Raw genomic sequence first — 21,662 nt, forward strand, 5'->3', positions numbered from 1 at the left:
GCACTAGGATTATGAAACAATTATATATCTACAACTAAGGGTTAACAGAGCTGTGAGAAGCTCTGTGATTAACACAACTGAGGTCAACATTCATTTTTGCTTGCTACTGCAGTGCTTTTGGTCAGCATGTCTAACCACTGTAACCACACCAAAATCTTTTAATTGCCTAACAGATGTATTTCTTGGTTGTTTTTACCATCACTGAACTAAGAGCTTAATGTTCCTGAGAGCAACAAGAATGCCACCTTCTCCTGATCATACGTAATGAAAGTTGTTTTCAGTTATGTAGTTCAAGAGTGTCTCCTGTTGTCCGCATTGAGAATATAAATTAAATACTGCCATAAGAGACCCCAGGTTGAATATGCAATGTTTTAACATTCAAGTAAGTATGTTTTGGTTGGGTTTTGTTGTTTTTTTTTTGTTTTTTCCTGGATTTTCCTTTATTTCTTTTCATAGAACGAAAGGAACTTGAAAGCCAACTATGATGCCTTTATAGCAAAAGGTGATGAACTGAATCTACAGCTTAAAGAGGAGCGGTTAAAGTGCCTTCATCTTGAAAAAGAGCTGCAGTCCATAACCATTTCAAACCGAAGGACGGAAGAGGTGAGATTGTCTTCAAGAGAGCTAGAATCTGCTTTAGGTAGCACACATAGGTAAGGGGAAAGTAAGCATGGGATATCTTCTAGTTGTGGAGATATAAACAGACCTTGGGATAAAAACAGCTTGTGTTTGCAGCTTGCATTTCAAAAATCATTAACCATACCTGGTCCCTGTACCACATAATCACTGGGGCAGTGGTTGGACAATATTTGAGGTTAAAGTATGGGATTTCATGTCAATTCTGATACTAAATAAGTGGTTTGTTAACTGCAAAAAATCATGATACTTGATTTATTGAACACATATTGCTAGTGTTTTAGTATTATTTCAGTCCAATTTAATTACAGTATAGGGTAGAGTTACATCTTACTCAGCAGTTCAAATCGATCAGTTCTGTGTCTTTATCTAATAGCTCTCAGAGACTAGTGTCATCAGTAACAGTCACCCAGAGATAGGGCTAAAAATCAAGTGGTTTATTTCTCATTCTCTTCAACATAGGGGAGTAAGAGTCTGCAAACTTGTTTGGGGTTTTCTCACATATTTGTTTTTATTTTGTTGTAATGCATGTAGGGTGTATCTTAGGGGTTAAAGCATCTCATATTTTTAGAACCATATCCTTCTTTCGTGAGTGTTTTGAAAGCAAGGGTTTTTTGCTTCTATAAACGCTATTAAGAAAATATTTACTGTACAGAATCCATTAACTAGCTAATATTAATACCCACTAAAGTGGAAATAGAAATCTTTAATCCTATGGATTTTCAGATTTTTTTCCATAAGGCAGAATGTGATTATAGGTGCTGTTGTGCAACTAGACATGTTAGTCTCAGGTTCATATAAAAAGGACTGTCTGGGCCAAAGTAAGTCCATGTGTTGAGAAAAAAATGTGTTATTTAGAAGCTTCTAAGATACTGTTGTATAAAAAGAACAAATGAAAGCCTGACAAAATATTAACTATTTGTCTTTACACCTGCATTGTAATTTTGTTTTGTGCTGTGCATTTCTTGAAACTTTCTCCTTTGTTTTAGTTACAGGAAAGAATAAATGATCTAGAAAAAGAGAAAGAACTCTTGAGGGAAGACTATGATAAGCTGTATAACAGGTAAGTTACAGTTTTTGCATATACAAAACTTGATTCCTGACCTGTTTAATAGGCCTTCTTATACTGTGTGCTTGAATGTGCATATTGTGTGTTGTGAACATGTGTATATATTCATGCTACAGTTCATCATATCTGTAGGTGTATATGGAAACTTTTATGGTCAACCATTTCATCTGAAAAGCAGCAGCTTCTGTATTTTCTCTAATACTCTCAAAATCGTAAATTACTTCTTTTTAAAAATCTAATTAAAAAAGTGGATGTCTTTTTTGAACATCACAGATATTTTTTATTTTAATTTCTAATAATTTTTTTAGGGTTATTGTTGAAAGAAGTATACATCTAGGTAGACATGTATTCCTTTGCCTTTATTTATTCATTATTATTTTATTTTGGGAAAATGGGGTTTTGAACTTTTTATATGACTTCTTGCAGTACTTCTTAGTGGACGTATGTAAAGTCTGATATTTGCTAGCTACTCCATTGTTTATTTTTGAGGGGTGGTTTGTTTGTTTTGGTAATAGCTAACATTTCACTTCTACTGCTTGTGCTTAAAATTTTTTATCTGGGCTTATGTGAGCTTTTACAAAAGTTCCTATACATCGTGAGTTGTATGAACTGAATCAGCAGTGCATACAATGCAGAATACATTGGCAGATATGATTCAGAAATTCTCTGGTACAGAAAAGAAGTAATAATAGCCAATTGCCACAGGCGTATTAAAGGAAAAAAATGACCTTCAAATGAACTTTTCCTTTATTGTGAAACCATGTCTTTTGTAATGAAGAAGGTTAGAAAATAAGATAAATGGCCTAGAGCTAATAATTGTCTTGGAAATTAGGCAAAATGCTTGAAGTCTTTTCTCATATCAAAATCGTTTCCCTTAAAGTTTGTTTTGTCACTGTGATGTCTGTCAAAAAGTACAAATTACTAAAGACAGTGTGATAGCAAATGTTGTTTACAATGTTATTACAATATTTATTAAACTTTTTGTACTTTCTGTGATGAAATTAAAAATTATAGTAGGAAAAACTGAGTATAAATCATTTTTTACATATGAGTTGTAACATTTGTATAATCACAGTATTTAGAGTTTTGTATAGGGGCAGTTGGTCTTGCTTAAGTTCGTTGTAGATTTCTATGAAATCTGATCATGCTATAAATATTTCTGATTATGATATTTTATTTTCCTCTATCATTATGCAGAGAAATATTTCTTCCAAATTAACTGATAATTTTGTGTTCAAATTTTCTGTTTAAATAAAATCTTACTGAAGATAACATAAAAAAATGTTTAACTAGGCACATTGAAATATGATTCTGTCATAACAGTGATCTACACATGGCTCTTCTTTTACCTAAAAATATCTATCTTTTGCATATGTTCCCATTTAAACTTTGATTGATGTATCGTCAATCCATGTTACTGTATAGGTAACAAGAAATGAGAAAGAAAAATGGCTCATTTAATTATAACTGTTGTTTCATGGCCAGCGTGTTCTGTTGCCCATTTGAACCATGTGACTTTGCTACAGCTAACCTGTTGCTAGCAGTGAATAGGCCAGTGTCCACAGGTGCCAGATAATTAATAAATACTTCCTTTTTTTTTTTTTTTCCCTAATGGAGAAAAAGAGGCATAAGTGCAGTCTTTGCTAATGTTATTTTTGGGGAAATTCATTTGAAGTTGATGGGAATTTTGCCAAAGGCAAGACTGACGAGCTGGATCTGAAAAGTTTACAAAGAGCAAATATGAATTTGTCAATTGACTCTTATTATTTAGTCAGTATCCAAGAAAACAGTTTGTTTGTATAAAAGGTTTGGTGTAATTGTTTTCATATGACCTTGTAATGCAAATCTAGCAATGCTTAAACCCCCTCCAAAGGAAATGGTGCCAGATGTGGCTGACCATTTATAGTTACCCAGATGGTTCCAAGTCCACTGAAATACAGTAAATGTGAAAGAAATTCCACGAGTTCAAATAAAAGTAATCTTAAAATTCAAAGGAAGAAAATGTCAGAAGTCGACTCAATTCAAACTGACAGAAACATTAGCATTATAGGCTTGGATAAAATCTGTCTTCCAAAATGTCCCTCATTTAAACATCTTAAAATCTGAATTACTATCAGAGTAATGTTTTTTTTCTGCCAGAGTAGCCTTTTGAAAAACTAAAATCACGTGTAGCTACATCTTGATGTGAAGTAGGTGTACCTAAAGTTAACAAGTGCACATGTAACTAGGTATCATGGTCATTAAAATTTTAAAACATGCTCAGAAGTGTGGCAACTAAGGGTATTTGTCATCTTGCTAAGATTTACTCTTTCCTTATGGGAGCTAATCAAACTTCGAAGAGTGGTAAGTCTAAGTTGCATAGAACACTCTGTGTTTCTTCTGTAGCTGTACAGTGTTACGGAAATGAATGTGGGTTCAGTGCATTATATTTGCTGCACATTATCTCCAAAATTATAGCAGAGTGAAGTAAGCATTAATGTAGGACTTAAAAGCATTGCTTAAGGTCATGTGTGCTGTAAAAGACACTCTATCACACTGAAAGATGGTATATGCCTAGAGAACTGTATAAACAGATGAGATTAGATACAGTCTGAGAAAAAGACAAAATACAGAGAAATAGAACTGGTTTTATGAAGATCACAAATCAAGAATATAAACTCTTGCCGTATACTTCAGAGTCCACAGTTCATGCTATAACATTTTTTTTCTTTAATCTTAAGGCCATTCTTCAAATATATTAGATAAAAATGCGCTTCTGTGTACTTTATGTAGTCATAGCCATTGAAACAGACAGTTCTCTTTCAGTCAGCATCTACAGTAGGTAAGCCTATGTGAGCTGTACTTCTGTGATATCTCCTTCTTCTCCTCTATGTTTGTTTGAGGTTTTTGTTGCATAAATCTCTGGGAGAGATAAATTGGTAGACAGATATCAAAAGACCTTTTTATTTAGCTATAGATTTATATTTTTTTTTAACTAGTGAGCTTCACCAATGTAAAAAGTAGAGGAACTCACTCTATTTTTCTGAAGAAAACCTACAATTTCTGATTTTTCACAGAGTACAAAACTGGATAAACTGGTTTATGATTGGTTAAGATGAAAGACAATTTTCCAGACAACAAGAATGCAAGTATTGAATAATAATAATATGAAGACCATAGCACTCATCATCTAAATTACATGAAAGCACATTGCATTGCTTACTCTTTTTACCTACTGTAAATTGTATAATGTACTTAATTTGATTTCAGTCAGAGTTTTACATTTTGTTGTGGTTTCAGCAGTTCTGTGTCCATGCAATCCTTATTGCACAGAGATAGGTGACTTCTAAGTAACTAATGTGTTACAGGCAGAAGAGTTACTCTAATTTCTTGCCCACCTCTGTTTTTTATTTCTCAAAGTAGGAGAAATATTACTTCATATGTGCTTCTTAATCAGTATCAGAATTGTTGTTTTACAGTATGAGAAAACTGTTGCCACTTTGTGGTCAACAGTTCTTTGAATGGGCAACTGACTTCAGGCTCTACATGTTTCACAGATTTAAAAGAAATCAGGTGGGTGATCCCGGTTCTCTACATTAAGAGGTTTTGTATGTGGAAGGAATGGTTTTGTCAGTTGTTGAGGTTTGGAATTGTGGATTACTCTGGGATATGCATCTGAATTCCTTTTCTAGTCCCACAAATGTTGCATGCTGCCAACTTTTCTGATTTTGGAGCTCTAAATTGAGGCCAGTTCCTTTGCTCATCCCACACACTCTTTCATGTTTTTTTAACCGCAGCCTGAGAAAGGCGCCTTGGTTTCAACAGCAGCAGACCAGCATATGTTTACTTAATTCCTGAGACATGATGACAGTGGTCTCTATGCCACTAAAAGCTTTTTTCTTTATTATATTCTGTTGAAGCTAATTTCTAAAAGTTTTTCATATGCCACATGTTTTATCGCAGTGTCTTCAGTATGACCCATGAACAGCAATGGAAATTAAAGGAACAACAACTGAAACTGCAGATTGCTAAACTAGAGACTGATTTAGCAGACAAAAATGAAATCCTTGACAAGATCAAAGTAGAAAGAGGTATACTTCTGTAATAATTATTATTTTCTCATTATGTGAGATTCTCCTGTGTTGCAGTTCAGGTATATTGCCCAGAAGAGTGTAGTTTCTCTTGTTGGTGATTTCAGTTGATCTTTTAAGTTGATCAATATGTTTAAGTTACGACTAGCTGTTAAGTACAAAAATTGATCCAGTACAGTTTTTATGCTGAATGAGGATCATATAACTCCAGCTGCATTCAATGTTCATCTGTTGGGTTAATATTTACTCTTTATTCCATATTTCTCCACTTTTCTACATTGAAAATTCTTATGGGAAAGAGGACTATCTGACAGTCCCTCTCACATTATAAACCACTATTTTATTTACTGTACAAAGGTACATGAAGCCTGCACTGGCCTTTGAACATGTTTAATTGTCTTTCAACATTGTGAATTCAGATTTTTTTTATATTTTCAGTACACACTAATCTTTATTTACAGCTATGTACATTTAGAAGAAAACTGTATTATTGTAATATACTGAACAGATTATTTTGTATGTGTTTTTCCCATGCCGTAAGACAACTTCTCAGTGGCTCTTTAAGACCTTGCAATGCAATGCTTTCTTTTTTTTATCTCAGTACTGTGATATACTGTGGCAGCAAAGTTTATAAAACAAGAGCACAGGCAGTAAGTAAACTAAGTATTTTTAGAGTTGATTCTTCAAATGTGTATTTTTATGATTTTCTGTGAACAATCTAGTAGAATGAAGTAGGCCAATTTGTTGTGAATAATTCTTATGATTATGGCTTGAGTTTGGCATATACTTACTGTTCAGATTCAAGTAGACCTACTGAGTTCAAATACCACATTAAATATTTAAACATTTTACTTGACCACAGCAAGTGTTTGCAAAATTAACCTTAAGTGATACTAAAAATAAGGTGCCTTAAGCTATAATTATAGAAAGTTATGTCATATTGACAGAGACAGTTGCTTATGACACCTTGATTATGCAATGCAAAATGTAAAGTGATACTAAGAGCTTGAAAATGTCATAGTCCGTACTGTTGTTTGGCTAAGATGAAAGTGGAAAATCGGGCGACACCTTCCATCTTCTGTCATTCTGTCCTTGCCTGAGTGGCAAGACTTTACCACCCCATCCACAGATTGGCTTGGTGTACTCTTAAACTGGACCACCAAGTTACTACACTTTCCATTTCTATTGAATGGAACATGGTGGCACATTGAGTAGGTGTTGTAACATCCTTCAAAGCCTGTATCTAGGATCTGATTACAGCTTCTTGTCTAACAAAACTTAGGAAGTATAAGTTTTTTCCATCACACACTTAAGCATACCTGTCTTTGCTGAACATCCCTTTCAGTTCAGCAGGAAAACTGGAGTACTCTTTGCCTTACCTACTGCCTGGAACTGTTGTAGAAATACTGTTTTGTCTCATCTTGGTAGCTTGGCATGTAATCTTTTTTTTTCAAAACTTCTTTTCCAGGACCAAGAAAGATGTTAAAATAAATGAAGTCTTGAGAATTCTTAATGCTACAGGGACTAACATCATCTTGCCCTTTTCTGCTGTCCTCTTTCAGTATTTCTCTTTTGAAGCTATCATGTAATTTCAGTTTTAATTTTTTAGTAGCATTTTTCTATCCATAACTTCATAATGCATTTTTAATACCTAAAAGAAATATATTTAGACAGAAAACAGAACAACTTGTTTTACATTTTGACTATATTTGCCTGTTGCTATACTGCCTGTTACAATTACTATAGCAAGGATTGCAATTACTATAGCAAGATATAGCAAGGACTTCTAATAAATTCGTACAGTGTCTTTAATTGTTAGTATTTATGCCTAAAAACTTTTTATTTTTCATTAATTTAATCTCATGCCTCACTGTATTTGTTGTTCATATTTATAGTACTGTTTTATACAGAGTACAGTATTTACTAGATGCAGTCTTTTTCACAGTTGTCTTAATGGACACACATTTATTCTGTGTCAGTGAAAGCCGATGCGTGAAATACACAAGGAAAAAATATATTTCACTCTCTAAATACTATTCTTCTGCCCATAAAACTACAAAAAAAAAAATCAGCATAAAAACAATTCCAGTTTTATTCCATGGGGTAACAAACAAGGCAGTCATCTTGCCCTAAATTGGACCTCCACAAACAGAGGGTTTGGCAAGGAAGAAGGGGAGATGGCATGTGATGGTGGGTAGATTATGGGAGAGTAAGAAAAACTGGTCTCATTTGCCTTGGAAGCATGTTTTCCTGTTTACAGGAAAAGACAGTGACAGTTTTCTTTGCTTCTTCCCTCCTATCTGGTTGGTACTGGTCGGTCTAGAAGAAATTTTTCTGTGAATTTATGTAGGAAGTGAACAAATGTGGAGGCTTTTGCTGATTAAGATTCTAATTATTTTCATGGTTTGTGACTAGGAACAAATGTTTTGTGTGGAAGACACCAGTTCAAGTTTGTTCAGATTAAGGTTTTGAATGGGATTGCAGATATTGGCACAATACATATTTTGATTCCAGCTGAGAACTACTGTATTGTACAGTCCCTTAAGTGTCTAAGGCCCTTATCAACACAGGGCTATTTGCCACTCTGTGATCTGCTTCCACTTGTGGCTCTATAGCCTCTCACACAAGCTGCTGTGTAGCATTTTCCAAAGCCTCCATGGCAGTGAATTTCTCTCTTTCTTGTTCTGTCCCTGTCACAGCCTTGCTTTTGAAACCCCTGATATCGTTGTGATGCTGTGTTCTTGTGGGATGTGGTTACCAGCAGTGTGAGAATTGCCTCTTCCCTTTCTTCTTCCCCTAAAGTTGCAGCCTTTGGGTTGAAGCAGGGGAAGCAAACTAAGCAGCAGCCAGCACGCAACACCAACCCCGATCCAAGCATGCTGTAATCAGTGCTGATAGTATTATAAGCAGAAACAATTAATGGAGTGGCTCCTGATGAAAAACAGTGCAGTTATATGGGAAAACTGAATGGCAGGACCCTCCTGTCACCTCTGTTCCATAATGGTTATTGCTGAGCTACTCCCTTTCCTCCTGCCTTTTCCCTTGTATGTCTTGTGTTTATACCTTTCAATAAGATCACAGAAATGCACCCTGTTGAGAATCTGGAGAGGCAACATGGACAGCGCTAAGGTAGCCTGAGCTGTGCCATTGACAGATTGGCCCTTTTTGGTTCAACAAGCTGTTGAAATTGCCTTGATTTGAACAAAAGCTGATTTCCCTTCCACTTGCAGGCTTGAAGTTAACTTTTTAAGCAGCAAATGTGAACGAATATTAAAAATGAATGCAAAAACTTCACTGGGGTTCATGTCACAAAAAGAGTGGACTGATCTTGCTGTTGTCAGAAAATTCATGACAATGAGATAGAAGTTGATGGGAAGGGATATTTTGTTTCTTTATCCCTGGAAAAAGTGCCAATTCAGATCTCAGTTTATAATGTAGGGAAAAGAAACAGTATGAGGGGCCCATTTTCTCTGTGGGAGACCTTCCAACAGACAAAGGTCTTTTAGGTAAATTGTTTGGGTGAGTCTGGAAGACTAAATTCCTGGTAAGTGTTTCACCACCTTTTATGAAGGCCTGCCTTCTCTGCTCATTCGCAAGGCAATTGTTCTCTTATTCACTTGTGAATTTTTAGCCCTTAGTGGTTTTAATTAAGTTTTCTTCTCAATTGCACAAATGCTTTGCATTTTCCTCATAACTGCAGAGAATTAAAACCTTACTGGCGATGATGTGTTTGAATTGAAAGTGACTCTTGTGGGGTCCCAACACATGTACAAGTCAGGCTACTGTGTATAGGAGCAGTGGCATTACAGATGATTCATTTTTAGTGAAAATGTCAGTTAATTTATAAACTGCAAAATTAAAACTACCCTGATGTCAGTTTTTGAAACATTTCAAAATCCTTGAGACTGGTGTCTTGACCACCTGTTTCCTGCTGAGTTTAAGCCTCTAAACTGCAAAGCTACTCTGTAAAAATTAAGTTGTGCATCATGCCCAACAGAAGAGATTCCAGCATTAAAAAGACATTGTTGACCTATTTGTTTGAAAGCAGTAGAATACGTTCTTAAATCCCATGATTGCAGATGGGAATCACAAAGGCAAATACTTGCACCTCAGATTGACAGTTAACATTTACATTATTCTAACCTAAAATATCAGTACTTAATACTTAGTACTTAATACTTAAGTAATAGTACTTAAATACATGGTATGAGACTATAACTTTGAGACTTTCAAAAAAGCAGAGGAAAAAAAATGGAAAGGGCAAAAAACTTTGTTATCGAGAGAATAAGAGTTTGGCCAGGGAGAAAAGTGAGAGAGTACTTTTGTTCCTTAGAAACCTCAATGATTCTGAGAAAAGCTTGCTTTTAAAACTTTTTCATTTGAAGGTATGTTACAACTCAATTATTTCACCTAATCCTAAAGTTTTTTCTCAGCTCTTACTGAGCAATTATTGTGGATGCAGCTATACATGAATGAATATTTGTGTAGAATCTGTGTAACCCTCTGTCGGTAAGTTTAATGGTGTTTACTCATTCAGACTGACAAAGTTTTATATTCTACTTCCTTCTTTCCTCTCTCCCTCCAAAACAGGAAGCTGTACTCAGTTGGGCGTATCTTTCTATTTAGAAATACACAGTGTAGATTTTTCACACTGTAAGTTCCCTTTTAATGAAACTAAGAATAGTTTGCTTTTTGTTTAATACATACACCTATACCAGATCAAAAAGAAGTAGTTTTCTGTCCGTGTCTTTGTTAATACTGAAGATTTCCCTATACAAAATAAATTAGTTTCTACATTTAAAAATTAAAAGTTCATGCATCAATTCATATGAAAAAGTAGGTTTATAATTTTTATAATTATGTTGAATTAAGTAAAATATTTTGTTCTTCTTTTTGACATTAAGACCAAAAGGAAAAGCTGGTGCAAGAGAACAAAGACCTGCAGTTACGCTACCTGGAACATAAGCAACAGCTAGATGAACTGAAAAATCGCATGAAGTTTTTGAACAAGGTGAACTCCATTTCTGTTTAGAATATGAGCAATAACCCCCATTCTATATTTTATGCATAGCACAAATACTTCTTGAAAGTAAAAGTATACAGAAATACAACTGTTTACTTATTCATGCTATCAAGCAAAATGTCTAGTGAGAATGCATCTTGTTATTCTGAATGTATTTCTTCAATATCCATTCACATCTGATAACACCTTTTCATTAAGTATTTCTGTTTCAGGAAAGTGATATTGATGTGGCAGAACTCGGTGAAGCCATCTTGCATATAAAGGTATCCAACAAAGAATGAGCATATAGAGGATTGGAACTAGATGATCTTTAAGGTCCCTTCCAACCCAAACCATTTTATGATTCTCTATATTTTGCATTTGATTGATCATTATATTGCATGTTTCCTACACAATTCCTAAGTTTTTCAAGGGCTTCTTTATTTGTGCATCTTTCAGTAGCTAATGTTTCAAGCTCATAAGGGTGCTTTTATCATCTTTCGATTTCAGTAAAGCAGAAGGGAAGATGAAAAAACTGCCAGGATGAAATCTAGATTTATGTAGATAATTGATTAACTTTTGATGTTAGAATGAAACCAGATCCACAAGCATTTTTTTGAAAAACTTCCTTTTTCTCAGTTAAACAACTTATCACACCAGCTTGTTCTTCCTATAATGTTTATTAAAAATATATGTTTATTTATTAATTCTTTCTTAATTATTACTAATTTATGGGGTGTACTATAAGCATGGAAGCTGTAAAATGCAATACAGCAATGCTTAGCAACTTTGTTTATTAAAACAGAAAACAAAAAATAGCCAGAAAATGTTATATATTTTTCTCTCTTACAAATTGAAAATTAAGTGGGGTTGAGGGGAAGAAATCAGTGAAAAAATTAGCGTGCATTAAGTTTCACTGTTCCAGGGAGTCAGGGTTTATTTTCTTAAGTGTTTACTATAAATGGTATCTTTTTCTGCTACTGAAATGCAAATGGTAATTCTATAAAGATAATGAACAAAAGAAAGTAAAACAAACAAAATCCAAAAACAAACAAAAAACCCAGATGAAAATTTAAACTCCAGTATTAATAACAGAAACAATGTGGACTTGAGAATAGCAATAAAGTTTTGTACATGCACTGAAGCGGGATTATTGATTAGGGGTTCGTATTTTCACTAGATAGGAGTGATTGCTTCTGAATAGCTCATACATTTTAATTGATTCCTGATAATCACAAGATGACATTACAGAATACAATCCTGACACTGATCTACGTCATTTGTATTTTTTTGCGTTACTACATGCTCAAGAGTTACCAAATAATGCTTACTGTTCTTCCAAAACTATAATCCAGTATTATATTTAACCAAAAACAAATACTTCCAGATATATTTGCAAAAGTGTGTTTTAGTAATTTTCCAAATTTACTCCAGGTTCACAAGCAGCAGCAAAATGGGGACCTTGCGTTTTTGGAAAAAGTAGAAGATGATAACCGTAAAGATTTAGAGCATTCCATGCGGGAGCTGCAACTAACACATGCAGAAACAGTGCAAGAACTGGAAAAGACAAGGAATATGTTAATTCTGCAACACAAAATTAACAAAGATTACCAGGTACTAAATTCTGCTCGCAGTGGAAAATAACCTGCTAACATTTTTAGCATTTGTAGCCCTAAAACTTTTTGTAATTAAGACTTGCAAGTTCAGCAACAGAGCCAGTCTGTTTATAGGTAACCTAACATAAGATTTGCAGGTTTTGAAAGCGTTGTTTAGAAGCATGAGATCCAAATTACTTTAATTTTAGTCTTTTAATCCACCCTGGTCAGATCCCTTTCTTGGAATTATCTCTGGGCTCTTATCAGGTGCTCACAGGGAAAACAGTAAGTGTATTATCAAATAATCTTCCTTTTCCAGAGCACCTTGCTTTTACTCTCTTGAGCTGGGTAATTGCAAATCATATTTTGACTTTTCATTCAATTAATCTAAGTTTAAAATAACAAAATCCTTAGAAAAATTTCTTAGGAGCTCTGTCCTGAAAGCATAACTAGTTAGTTTGTCATAATACTGTTTTTAGATTTTGCTGCAATTTCAACTGATGGCTGTATTATATTACTGAGCTAAAAATTGCTGCTGTTTTTGTGTACTTTTCTCAAATCTAACTGTATTTTAACCTGTAGGCGAAAGCATGTGCAGCAGTAGTGTAGACAAGCCTCAAAAGTCCTTTTTACATGCCAATTTTTTTCAGAATGAAGTAGAAGCAGTAACACAAAAGATGGAAAGTCTACAAAAAGACTATGAGGTAAAACTGGAACAGTATGTCCATCTTCTTGATATTAGAGCTGCACGCATCAGAAAACTGGAAGGTATTTTCCAAGTACATTCTTCTCTTTTTTTTTCGTATTTCATTTTTTGCAAATTATTGTTGTAGATTTCTTCTTCAGTGTTTCTTTGAAACATTTTTCCATTCTTAAAAGTAGTAAAAGGTCATTTCTTTCATGGAGAATTACCTGTTTTTTTTGTCATTGAATTAAATGATGAAGTTATTAATCAAACAAAATTTAACAAAGCAGTTTGTGCTGCAGCTATTGATGAATAAGAATGAAACTACCAAACTTAGATAATTTTTTTTTTCAGTGAACATTTATGGTCAACCTTTTATTTTGCTCTCCTATCATTACATAATAATTTCATATGTTGCTAAAAATCCCAAAGTCATGGTATAATATGCCAATGAAATATTTCAATCTGATGGATTTAAAATGTTGGTTAATGACTTCAGTGTCTAAGATCCTTACATGTAAAGATCTTTGCTGATAATTCTGTCCACTTGGGATATTACAGAGGACAGAGGTCAAATGTATTCTTCCCCTGGCAAATATAGTTCAACCGTACCAACATATGTATCTTTAGTCTCTTTTTTCATTTGCATAGTCATACTTATTTGGATCATTGCATGAGACTTCTGAATTTTTGCTTGTTAACTCCCTAGTAATCTGACAATAATTGTTAGGGGCCTGTGTCTATTTTTATGTATATTGAAGCAGCAACATTGTGAAGGTATTCTTGGTTGTTGTCAGTTGTTGCGGTAAATATCAGTTTATATTGGTTGTTGTCTTGGTTGTGCTAAATGAGCAGCAGATATATGACTTTAAATGTGTAATTACTTTTTTGGCAACCCTTTTGAGAAAGTAACATTGTTAATATAATTAGATTATGCTTTTTTCCTTTCTATTCGGTCATTAATTACACTTGATTTTTAAACAAGATGGTCATTTTATAGCTCTATTTTATTTTATTTGTTGCAGCCCAACTAGGAGATATCATCTATGGTACAAAACCATATAAATCCAAACCAGAAATATTGCCAGGTGATCCAATGGATGAGTTTGATGAAACTTTATATTTACAAAGAGGAGAGAACCTTTTTGAAATTCATATCAGCAAAGTGATCTTCTCTTCTGCAGTTACGCAGGCTTTTGGTGTCTGTGAACCTGCAACTTTTTGTACTTACTCATTCTATGACTTCGAACTTCAGGCAACCCCAATAGTTTATGGGCCTACCCCATCATATGACTTCACTTCTCAGTATCACGTGCAGGCTGATGACTGCTTTTTGCACTATATGCAGCAAAACAGCATCACATTTGAGGTTCATCATGCCTATGGCACAGATTATGAAACAATTGCTGCATGTCAACTGAAGCTTCACAAAGTCTTGGAAAACAATGGGAAGATCTACAGCACAGCGAATTTAGTTGGTAATTAACATATCAAAAATACCCTTTTGATACAGTGTTGTAAGTGACAAATAACATGTATTTAAGTATTAAGTACGTATTAAGTAGCAAGTAACATGCATTCACGTATTACTGTTTCAAAAGGAAAAACAAAAAAGTTTCAACAACATGATTTTTCCTGGTGGATGTGCAGCATGTTCTGATGGTTTCACCTACAGCTGTGGGAAAGCTCTGACAGGTACAATTTTGCCCATAATGGCTGAGAACAAAGATGGTATTAATATAGTAATCCTGAAGCATGTGACGTTAGAAGTTTGTGACATGCTGGAAATGGCATTAGAGAATCTTGTCTGAAAATAATAAGTGATTTTTTTTTTGTTTTACATACATATTACTTGCAAAGGGTTACTTCATTTAAAGATCTATTAAATTCTTTACACATGTAATGCTGTCATAATACATAGTGGTGAGGTAACTAATCCTCAAATTGTGGCATTTCCTAGCTTTTGACTTAAGAAATTTAATGTTGAAAAAAAAATTGATGCAATCATGTATGTGTTTATTCCGTAGGAATCAAAGGAAACATTCAAAATTACGGTACCGTAGAATACTGGATTAGGTTACGAATTCCTATGGATCAAGCTGTTAGTCTCTGCAAAGAGAGGTCAAAGGCTCTGGGGTATTTAACCACCAGTTTTAGGGAACATGAACAACCATCCCAGGTAAGTTTGTGTTTGAACTTCATATTTTGATAAAATAAACTGTTGAATATTACTTTTTCATTTTGAAAAGTTTAAGTCTTGATACATTCAAGGTTAACAAAAGTTAAAGGTTCTTGAACTGTAAAGTATTTATAGCAGTGGAATGATTCACTAGGAAATTAAAATTTTCACTAGAATACTTAAAATTATTATATTATTTAGCCTCCAAGTGCCAGATTTTCTAACATTTTATTGTAATTAACGTAAAAGTGCAAATTCACACATGGCAACTGAAATATATAGATTATGTGGGAGAAAATAAAATAAGAAAAATGGCAGAAATTAAGAACATCTTCTGTAGAACTGCTTGAAACACCACTTTTCAGAAATGTTTCATGGTGGAAACTGAAAGTTATGAAGCTGTAGCAGATGGTTGCATTATATTAAGGGTTCTGTCAGTCTGCAGCTGCTAAAGTAGCTTCAGTTGTGTGTTCCAAAATTTAAGCTTTCATTAGTTAAACATACATGAATAATTTTCTGTCCTGTACAGGAGCAGAAATCATGGAAACATGAACTGTATGTAAACAGCTATAATTATTTTTTTTCCCCAATGCTGTATGTAGCCAGAAATAGTATTCTTATAGGTGCAAACTGTCATGTTTGGCTTTCACGTTAGCTATTTCAGTGTGGATTATTTAAACAAAATATTTAACATTTTATTGCACAAAATCAAATTCATACATGTTTCCCCATACACCTTACAGGATTCTGGCTTCACAAGCAAGATAATTATATACAGTTAATGAAAGTCGCTGTGATACAGTACAGTAAAAGAGAGCCTTTTGACATATAGCTGGGGATTACTCATTTAAGATAGCTATATTATTTGTTTTCTTCTTAATCTTTTAAGTTTTTATTAAAATTAATTTTTCAGTTTGCCAGCTATGGTTTCCACGGTATGTACAAGTCATACTGATAGGTAGTTCAAAACAACCTGTGATATCATTGAGATTTTTAATTTACCTCAAACACTAATTATTACTCTTCACATGTTGAGTTCTAGTTTTTGTAAATTGTTTATGTAGGTAAAGGTTTGGGAGAAAGCAAAAAACAGAGGAATCTGCTGTGCAATTTTAATTATTTAAAAGTATACATATATAAAAGGGACTACAATTATAAAAAATTCTTGCTACAGAATAACTGTCAAGGTCAGAATCCTTCACTTCAAAGTGGCACTAGATATGAATCATTCTTAAAACTGTGGTCTTCACTGCTTTGTAGATAATCAAATGACAAGTAGATCATAAAACTTCAGAAAAATAAAGCAAACAATCACAGACCTGGAAGGATTAACTTCATATTTTCTTATAACAACAACCCAAGAGATGTCACTGAATTTATAGAACAAGTAATATTTTGACATTTTAAATTAAACAGTAGTTGGAGTCTTGCTGAAAGAATGTCATTTGTTCTATTTATATAGTTCTTAGAGTTCACCAGCATAAGAATTCTAATGGTTTTAATTTAACTTCTTTTTCATTTAAAGCAGCAGATACTCAGAACTGCCCAAGTCAGCACTTCAACAGATGGCAATTTAAATGAACTCCACATTACAATAAAATGTTGTAACAATCTACAATCCCGAAAAAAACATCTTCAGCCAAATCCTTATGTTGTCTACAAGTTCTTTGATTTTGCAGACCATGATACTCCTATCATTGCTAGCAACAACAACCCACAAATAGATGACCATATGTGTTTCCAAGTGCCAATGAATGCAGAGTTAGACCGGTACCTAAAATCAGAATCTGTAACCTTTTATGTATTTGATGATGGTGAAACGGAAGAAGGTTCTTATGTAGGGAAAGCCAATGTGCCTCTTATTTCTTTAGCACATGACAGATCTATCTCAGGTAAGAATTAGACTTCTTTAAACTTAACAAAATCTTTACATCCTCTTTTATAACTCCTTAAATTTCTTTAAGAATCAAACTAAAGAAAGGCTCTGCAGAGCGATCTGGACAGGCTGGATCCATGGGCCAAGGCCAATTGTATGAGGTTCAACAAGGCAAAGTGCTGGGTCCTGCACTTGGGCCACAACAACCTCATGTAATGCTACAGGCTTCGGGAAGAGTAGCTGGAAAGCTGTCAAGTGGAAAAGGACCCGGGGGTACTGTTTGATGGCCGATGAATATGAGCCAGCTTGTGCCCAGGTGGCCAAGAAGGCAAACAGAATTCTGGCTTGTATCAGAAATAGTGTGGCCAGCAAGACAAGGGAAGTAATGATTCTCCTGTACTTGGCACTGGTGAGGCCACACCTCAAATAATGTGTTCAGTTTGGGACATTGGCTCCCAAAAAAGACATTAGAGGTGATGGAGCGTGTGCAAAGAAGAGCAGCAAAGCTGCTGAAGGGCTTGGAGCACAAGTGAGAAGTGCCTGACAAAGCTGGTGGTGGTTAATCTGGAGAAAAAGAGGCTGAGGGGGGAACCTTATTGCTATATACAACTACCTGAAAGACGATTTCTTTTCTGTTTTTTCCCAAGTAACAAGTGATATGATGAGAGGAAAAGGCCTCAATTTTTGCCAGGGGAGGTTCATGTTGGATATTAGGAAAAACATCTTCCTTCACCGGAACAGGCTGCCCAGGGAAGTGGTGGAGTCACCTTCCCTGGAGGTATTTAAAAGACCATGTAGATGTGCCACTTGGGGACATGGTTTAGTGGTGGACTTGGCAATGTTATATTTACAGTTGGTTTTCGTAATCTGAGAGGTCTTTTCCAACCTCAGTGATTCTGTAAACCTTCATCATTCTTGTCTGACAGAATTTTAACTCCAGTGAGATCCTGGAATTAAATTTTGCATCTCAGTGTTACTTAAGTCATGGCTAGTGAATAGCTGTCAGAGCTGTGGAACTGATAAATGATTTTTTAATGTAAATATTAAACATCAAACACTAGAGAAAAAAAAAGACCCAGGAAGAGAAAAAAAATAATGTAATATCTCTTATTTACTAAGACAGTACTAACAGAACATTCCAGTATTGTTGGATTGTAACTCAAACTTTAAAGTGGTGTTTGATTTGTGATTTATCCATGAACTGAAGTCCAATCTGTACCTTACAGAGTGGATAGTAATAATAGAATTTTTTTCTCCTCTTGACATTTTCTGAGATTTAAGAGAAAGGAGTGAATGTTTTCTTTAAAATCCACAATTAAAAAAAAAAAAATCAGAAGAATGTGTGTCCAAACATTAGTTTACCCTGGCCCTATGAAAGTTTTTTTAAATCCCTTTTTTGTTCTTGGTACTGGCCCAGGTACAGAATAATTATGATTTGATAAATTATTATAATTGGAATGATGTTATCAGTCTAGCACTGACTGAATTTAACTGCTAATTACGTTTGATCACCATCATAATAAAGACTTTCATCTTGCAGAGATGGGATTTCCCATATTTCAGCTTGTGCCTGTAGGCTGTCTTCCTCCTGCTGTGCACCTCTGATTGTGTCTTTTCCTCATCCTTCTATTAGGTGGCAGTAAGATCCCCACTGAGCCTCCTCTTCTGAAAGTTGAGCAGATCACTTCTTTAAGCCTCTGCTATGCCATGTGCTCCACTGCCCTGAAGTTCTCTGCAGCTCTCTACTGGACCTGTTCCAGAATGCCAGTGTCTTGTGCTGGAGAAGTTAAAACTGGGCATAGTATTATAAGTGCCATCTCGTAGGTATTGGAGAGAAATCGTGACACCCCTGGACCTGCTTGACTGCCTTTTTACTAATACAGGCCAGGGTGTAGTTGGCATTCTTTGCTGCAAACACCCATCCTCACTGGCTTGTATTTGTCAGACAGGACCAGCTCTTATTCTGCAAGGCTGCATGTGGCCAGTCAGCCCCCAACCTTGTGCTGCTGTTTGAGAATCCTGGGCTGATGCAGGATTTTGCATTTGGTTTTGTCAGATTTTATGAGGTTTCTGTCAGGCCATTTTTCTACAGTGTGAATAGCAGCTCTGCCTTCAGTGCATCAACTGCTCCCTGCAAGTTGATACCCGTTAATAATGGTGTTTAGAATATAAAAGCTTCTTAATTATTTTATTGCCAACTGTAAGATAATTTAAACATATGGTTCCATAATTATGCAATGTAAATGGAGAATAGGATAAAATCTGTAAGTGAATTTAGTGTATTTCTTCTTTGATAGGTTTAGCTACTCACATACTTTTAAAACTTACATTTTCTTTAACAAAAGTTAGTAAAATATGGAAGTGTCTTAGTTAGATCTTTTGAAAGATGTCAATAACAATATAATCTGGTATTGGATTATCTGAGGAACCTACAGAACATCTTCAACTAACTCAGTAATCCAGTCCCTTTTAAATTCTGTATTTTGAATGTCCACAATGTTATATTGGGCATTTTGACACTATTAGCTTCTAAAATTAAGACTTTTAAGTCACTTAATTCCTGAATCCCATTCAGATTTGCATTGTGTTTTCTTGTATAGGTATAGAATAAGATAGTTTAGAGAAGATATTTACATTTTGTTTTCAGGTATTTTTGAACTAACAGATTCTGAAAGACATGCTGCTGGTACCATCACAGTTGAATTAAAATGGAAACATGTCTACCTGCCACCAAGTGGATTACCAATGGCTGCAGACTTAGGAAATTACATTCAAAATGAGAAATCAATGGCAACTAAATTACTAGCTGAGGATAAAACTCAGACTCCAGTCCCTTCTCCTTCTTTCACTTCATTGGTGACAGTAAGTAATTTAACAAACTCACAGAAGTTAAGAGATACAAAAGAGATGTTACAGCAGGTCATTTAGTTTTTCCCTGGTGACCAAGATTTGTCCTTACTGTAAAATAAATGCATGCCCCAAATACTTCATATAACTACCATCTTCAACTTCCTTTGGGAAGTAAAATCATTCTTGTGTCCAAAACTTTTTAAAGTCTTTTATACTGGTAGATAGCTGATTAGCAAAAGGGGGTGGGGGGGTGGGGGGAGAAAGGGAGGAGATATAACATCCATTAAATGTCTTCCCTATAAATTTAGTGCTTATTAATTCTCTTTCCAATGTAGATGACCTGCATAAAATGTAGTCACTGCTTGTGTAACCTCAGGGGCAGTCATGAAATCAGCTATTTTTTCTATGGTCTCCTAGAAGCTCAAACAGAACTCAATCAGCTGGAGTTGCTTTGAGCCAAACAATTCTTAATCAGCCATACGCAAGCCGCATATATAGATACATAGGTGTATCTGCACTGTGCTGTTTGTTATTCTGGTGTCTGGAGCATGGTGCTAATACCAAATAGCTTCTTAAAAATCACTCAGAAATTAAAAGTACTGTAAAGATTTCTTGTGTGTGTGTGTGTGTGTGTGTGTGTGTAAAAATCAGTTGAAATGGAGGATAATCTCTATGTTAATAAGCAAAGCATGAAGAGTAATAAACCACTTTGTTATTTTTGTCTTTTATTGTAATATCATGACACAGCTAATTATGGATTTTTTTTTAATTTTGCAGCTATTAACAGTCTTGTTTTTGTTTCTGTGTTAAAATTTTCCAAGGGGAGTGGCATAAGGAAAGGTGTCAAAGGTACACTAAGCCTACACAAGAAAAAAAATCAAGCACTCCATAAAGGATAATAATAAATCATTCTGCCGCATACGTGATACCACTAACTTGAGTCCTACAATTGTTTCTTACCTAGAACTCATATTGCATTCCGTAGATGCTCTGTAGAGTTTTATATCCATTTGTGGCTGAATTCTGAAAGGTATCTGCAGTTGCAGAGTTTTGCTTATTCAAACAGCATCTACATCATTTTGCCTGTTTAGAATTGAATTTAGTGCAGTTAGATTTGGCTTTGAGAAAATTCAAGATTCCTCAAAATTTATTTCCAACCATCTCTAAAATAAGATGATCAGAATATGGCAATAAATGGTCTTCAGCTATGTTTATTTTATTACAGAAACCAACACCCAAACGAAGGCAGTGTGCAGCTCAAGCAGAGAAGAAAGTATCTTTCCTGGATCTTGGTACAGAACAGATGATAGTAAGTTTAAGTATTTTTCTCATGCATGTTGAAGAAAGAAAAGCTACTAACATCTCAGTGTGGACAATTCGTAGAGCTAATAATACAGAATACTCAATTATTTTAGCAGCACAAGACTGGAATGTCCCAGCCAATGAATGATAGCATAGTACTGCATATAGGTGAGGGATACAATACAGGGATATTTGTGTGACTCCCACAGAATTGCTTGGTGTCCTCCACAGCGTACAAGCTTCAACTTTCATAAACAGGACAGATTCTAATAAGACAAATCAGCTGTCTGTGCAGTGTGTTTCTCAGCTGTCTGGCTTATTAAGTGTCTTTGTACAGTGTACCATTTGCATGGACATATAAATGGCTCAAGAAACCAGCTTGATCCAAACAGATACTG

The 21,662-nt window shown here is 34.8% G+C and overlaps 1 protein-coding gene across 1 annotated transcript in view; it reads left to right on the top strand.

The window, feature by feature from the left end:
• The window catches only part of RPGRIP1L (RPGRIP1 like), a 72,408-nt gene that overhangs the window by 18,214 nt on the left and 32,532 nt on the right, over nucleotides 1-21,662 (top strand). The window contains exons 7-18 of the mRNA XM_061469049.1: nucleotides 457-603; nucleotides 1,626-1,699; nucleotides 5,648-5,775; nucleotides 10,680-10,786; nucleotides 11,011-11,061; nucleotides 12,212-12,391; nucleotides 13,023-13,140; nucleotides 14,083-14,535; nucleotides 15,085-15,236; nucleotides 16,762-17,128; nucleotides 19,760-19,974; nucleotides 21,188-21,271. Of these exons, the coding sequence (XP_061325033.1) occupies nucleotides 457-603; nucleotides 1,626-1,699; nucleotides 5,648-5,775; nucleotides 10,680-10,786; nucleotides 11,011-11,061; nucleotides 12,212-12,391; nucleotides 13,023-13,140; nucleotides 14,083-14,535; nucleotides 15,085-15,236; nucleotides 16,762-17,128; nucleotides 19,760-19,974; nucleotides 21,188-21,271 (2,076 nt within the window). The remainder of the gene's footprint in view (nucleotides 1-456; nucleotides 604-1,625; nucleotides 1,700-5,647; nucleotides 5,776-10,679; nucleotides 10,787-11,010; nucleotides 11,062-12,211; nucleotides 12,392-13,022; nucleotides 13,141-14,082; nucleotides 14,536-15,084; nucleotides 15,237-16,761; nucleotides 17,129-19,759; nucleotides 19,975-21,187; nucleotides 21,272-21,662) is intronic.

The sequence above is a fragment of the Pezoporus flaviventris genome, unplaced genomic scaffold, assembly GCF_033815535.1.
Source record: "Pezoporus flaviventris isolate CSIRO_AGI_PZ_B2104156 unplaced genomic scaffold, CSIRO_AGI_Pfla_v1 ptg000054l, whole genome shotgun sequence".
NCBI lineage: Eukaryota > Metazoa > Chordata > Aves > Psittaciformes > Psittacidae > Pezoporus > Pezoporus flaviventris.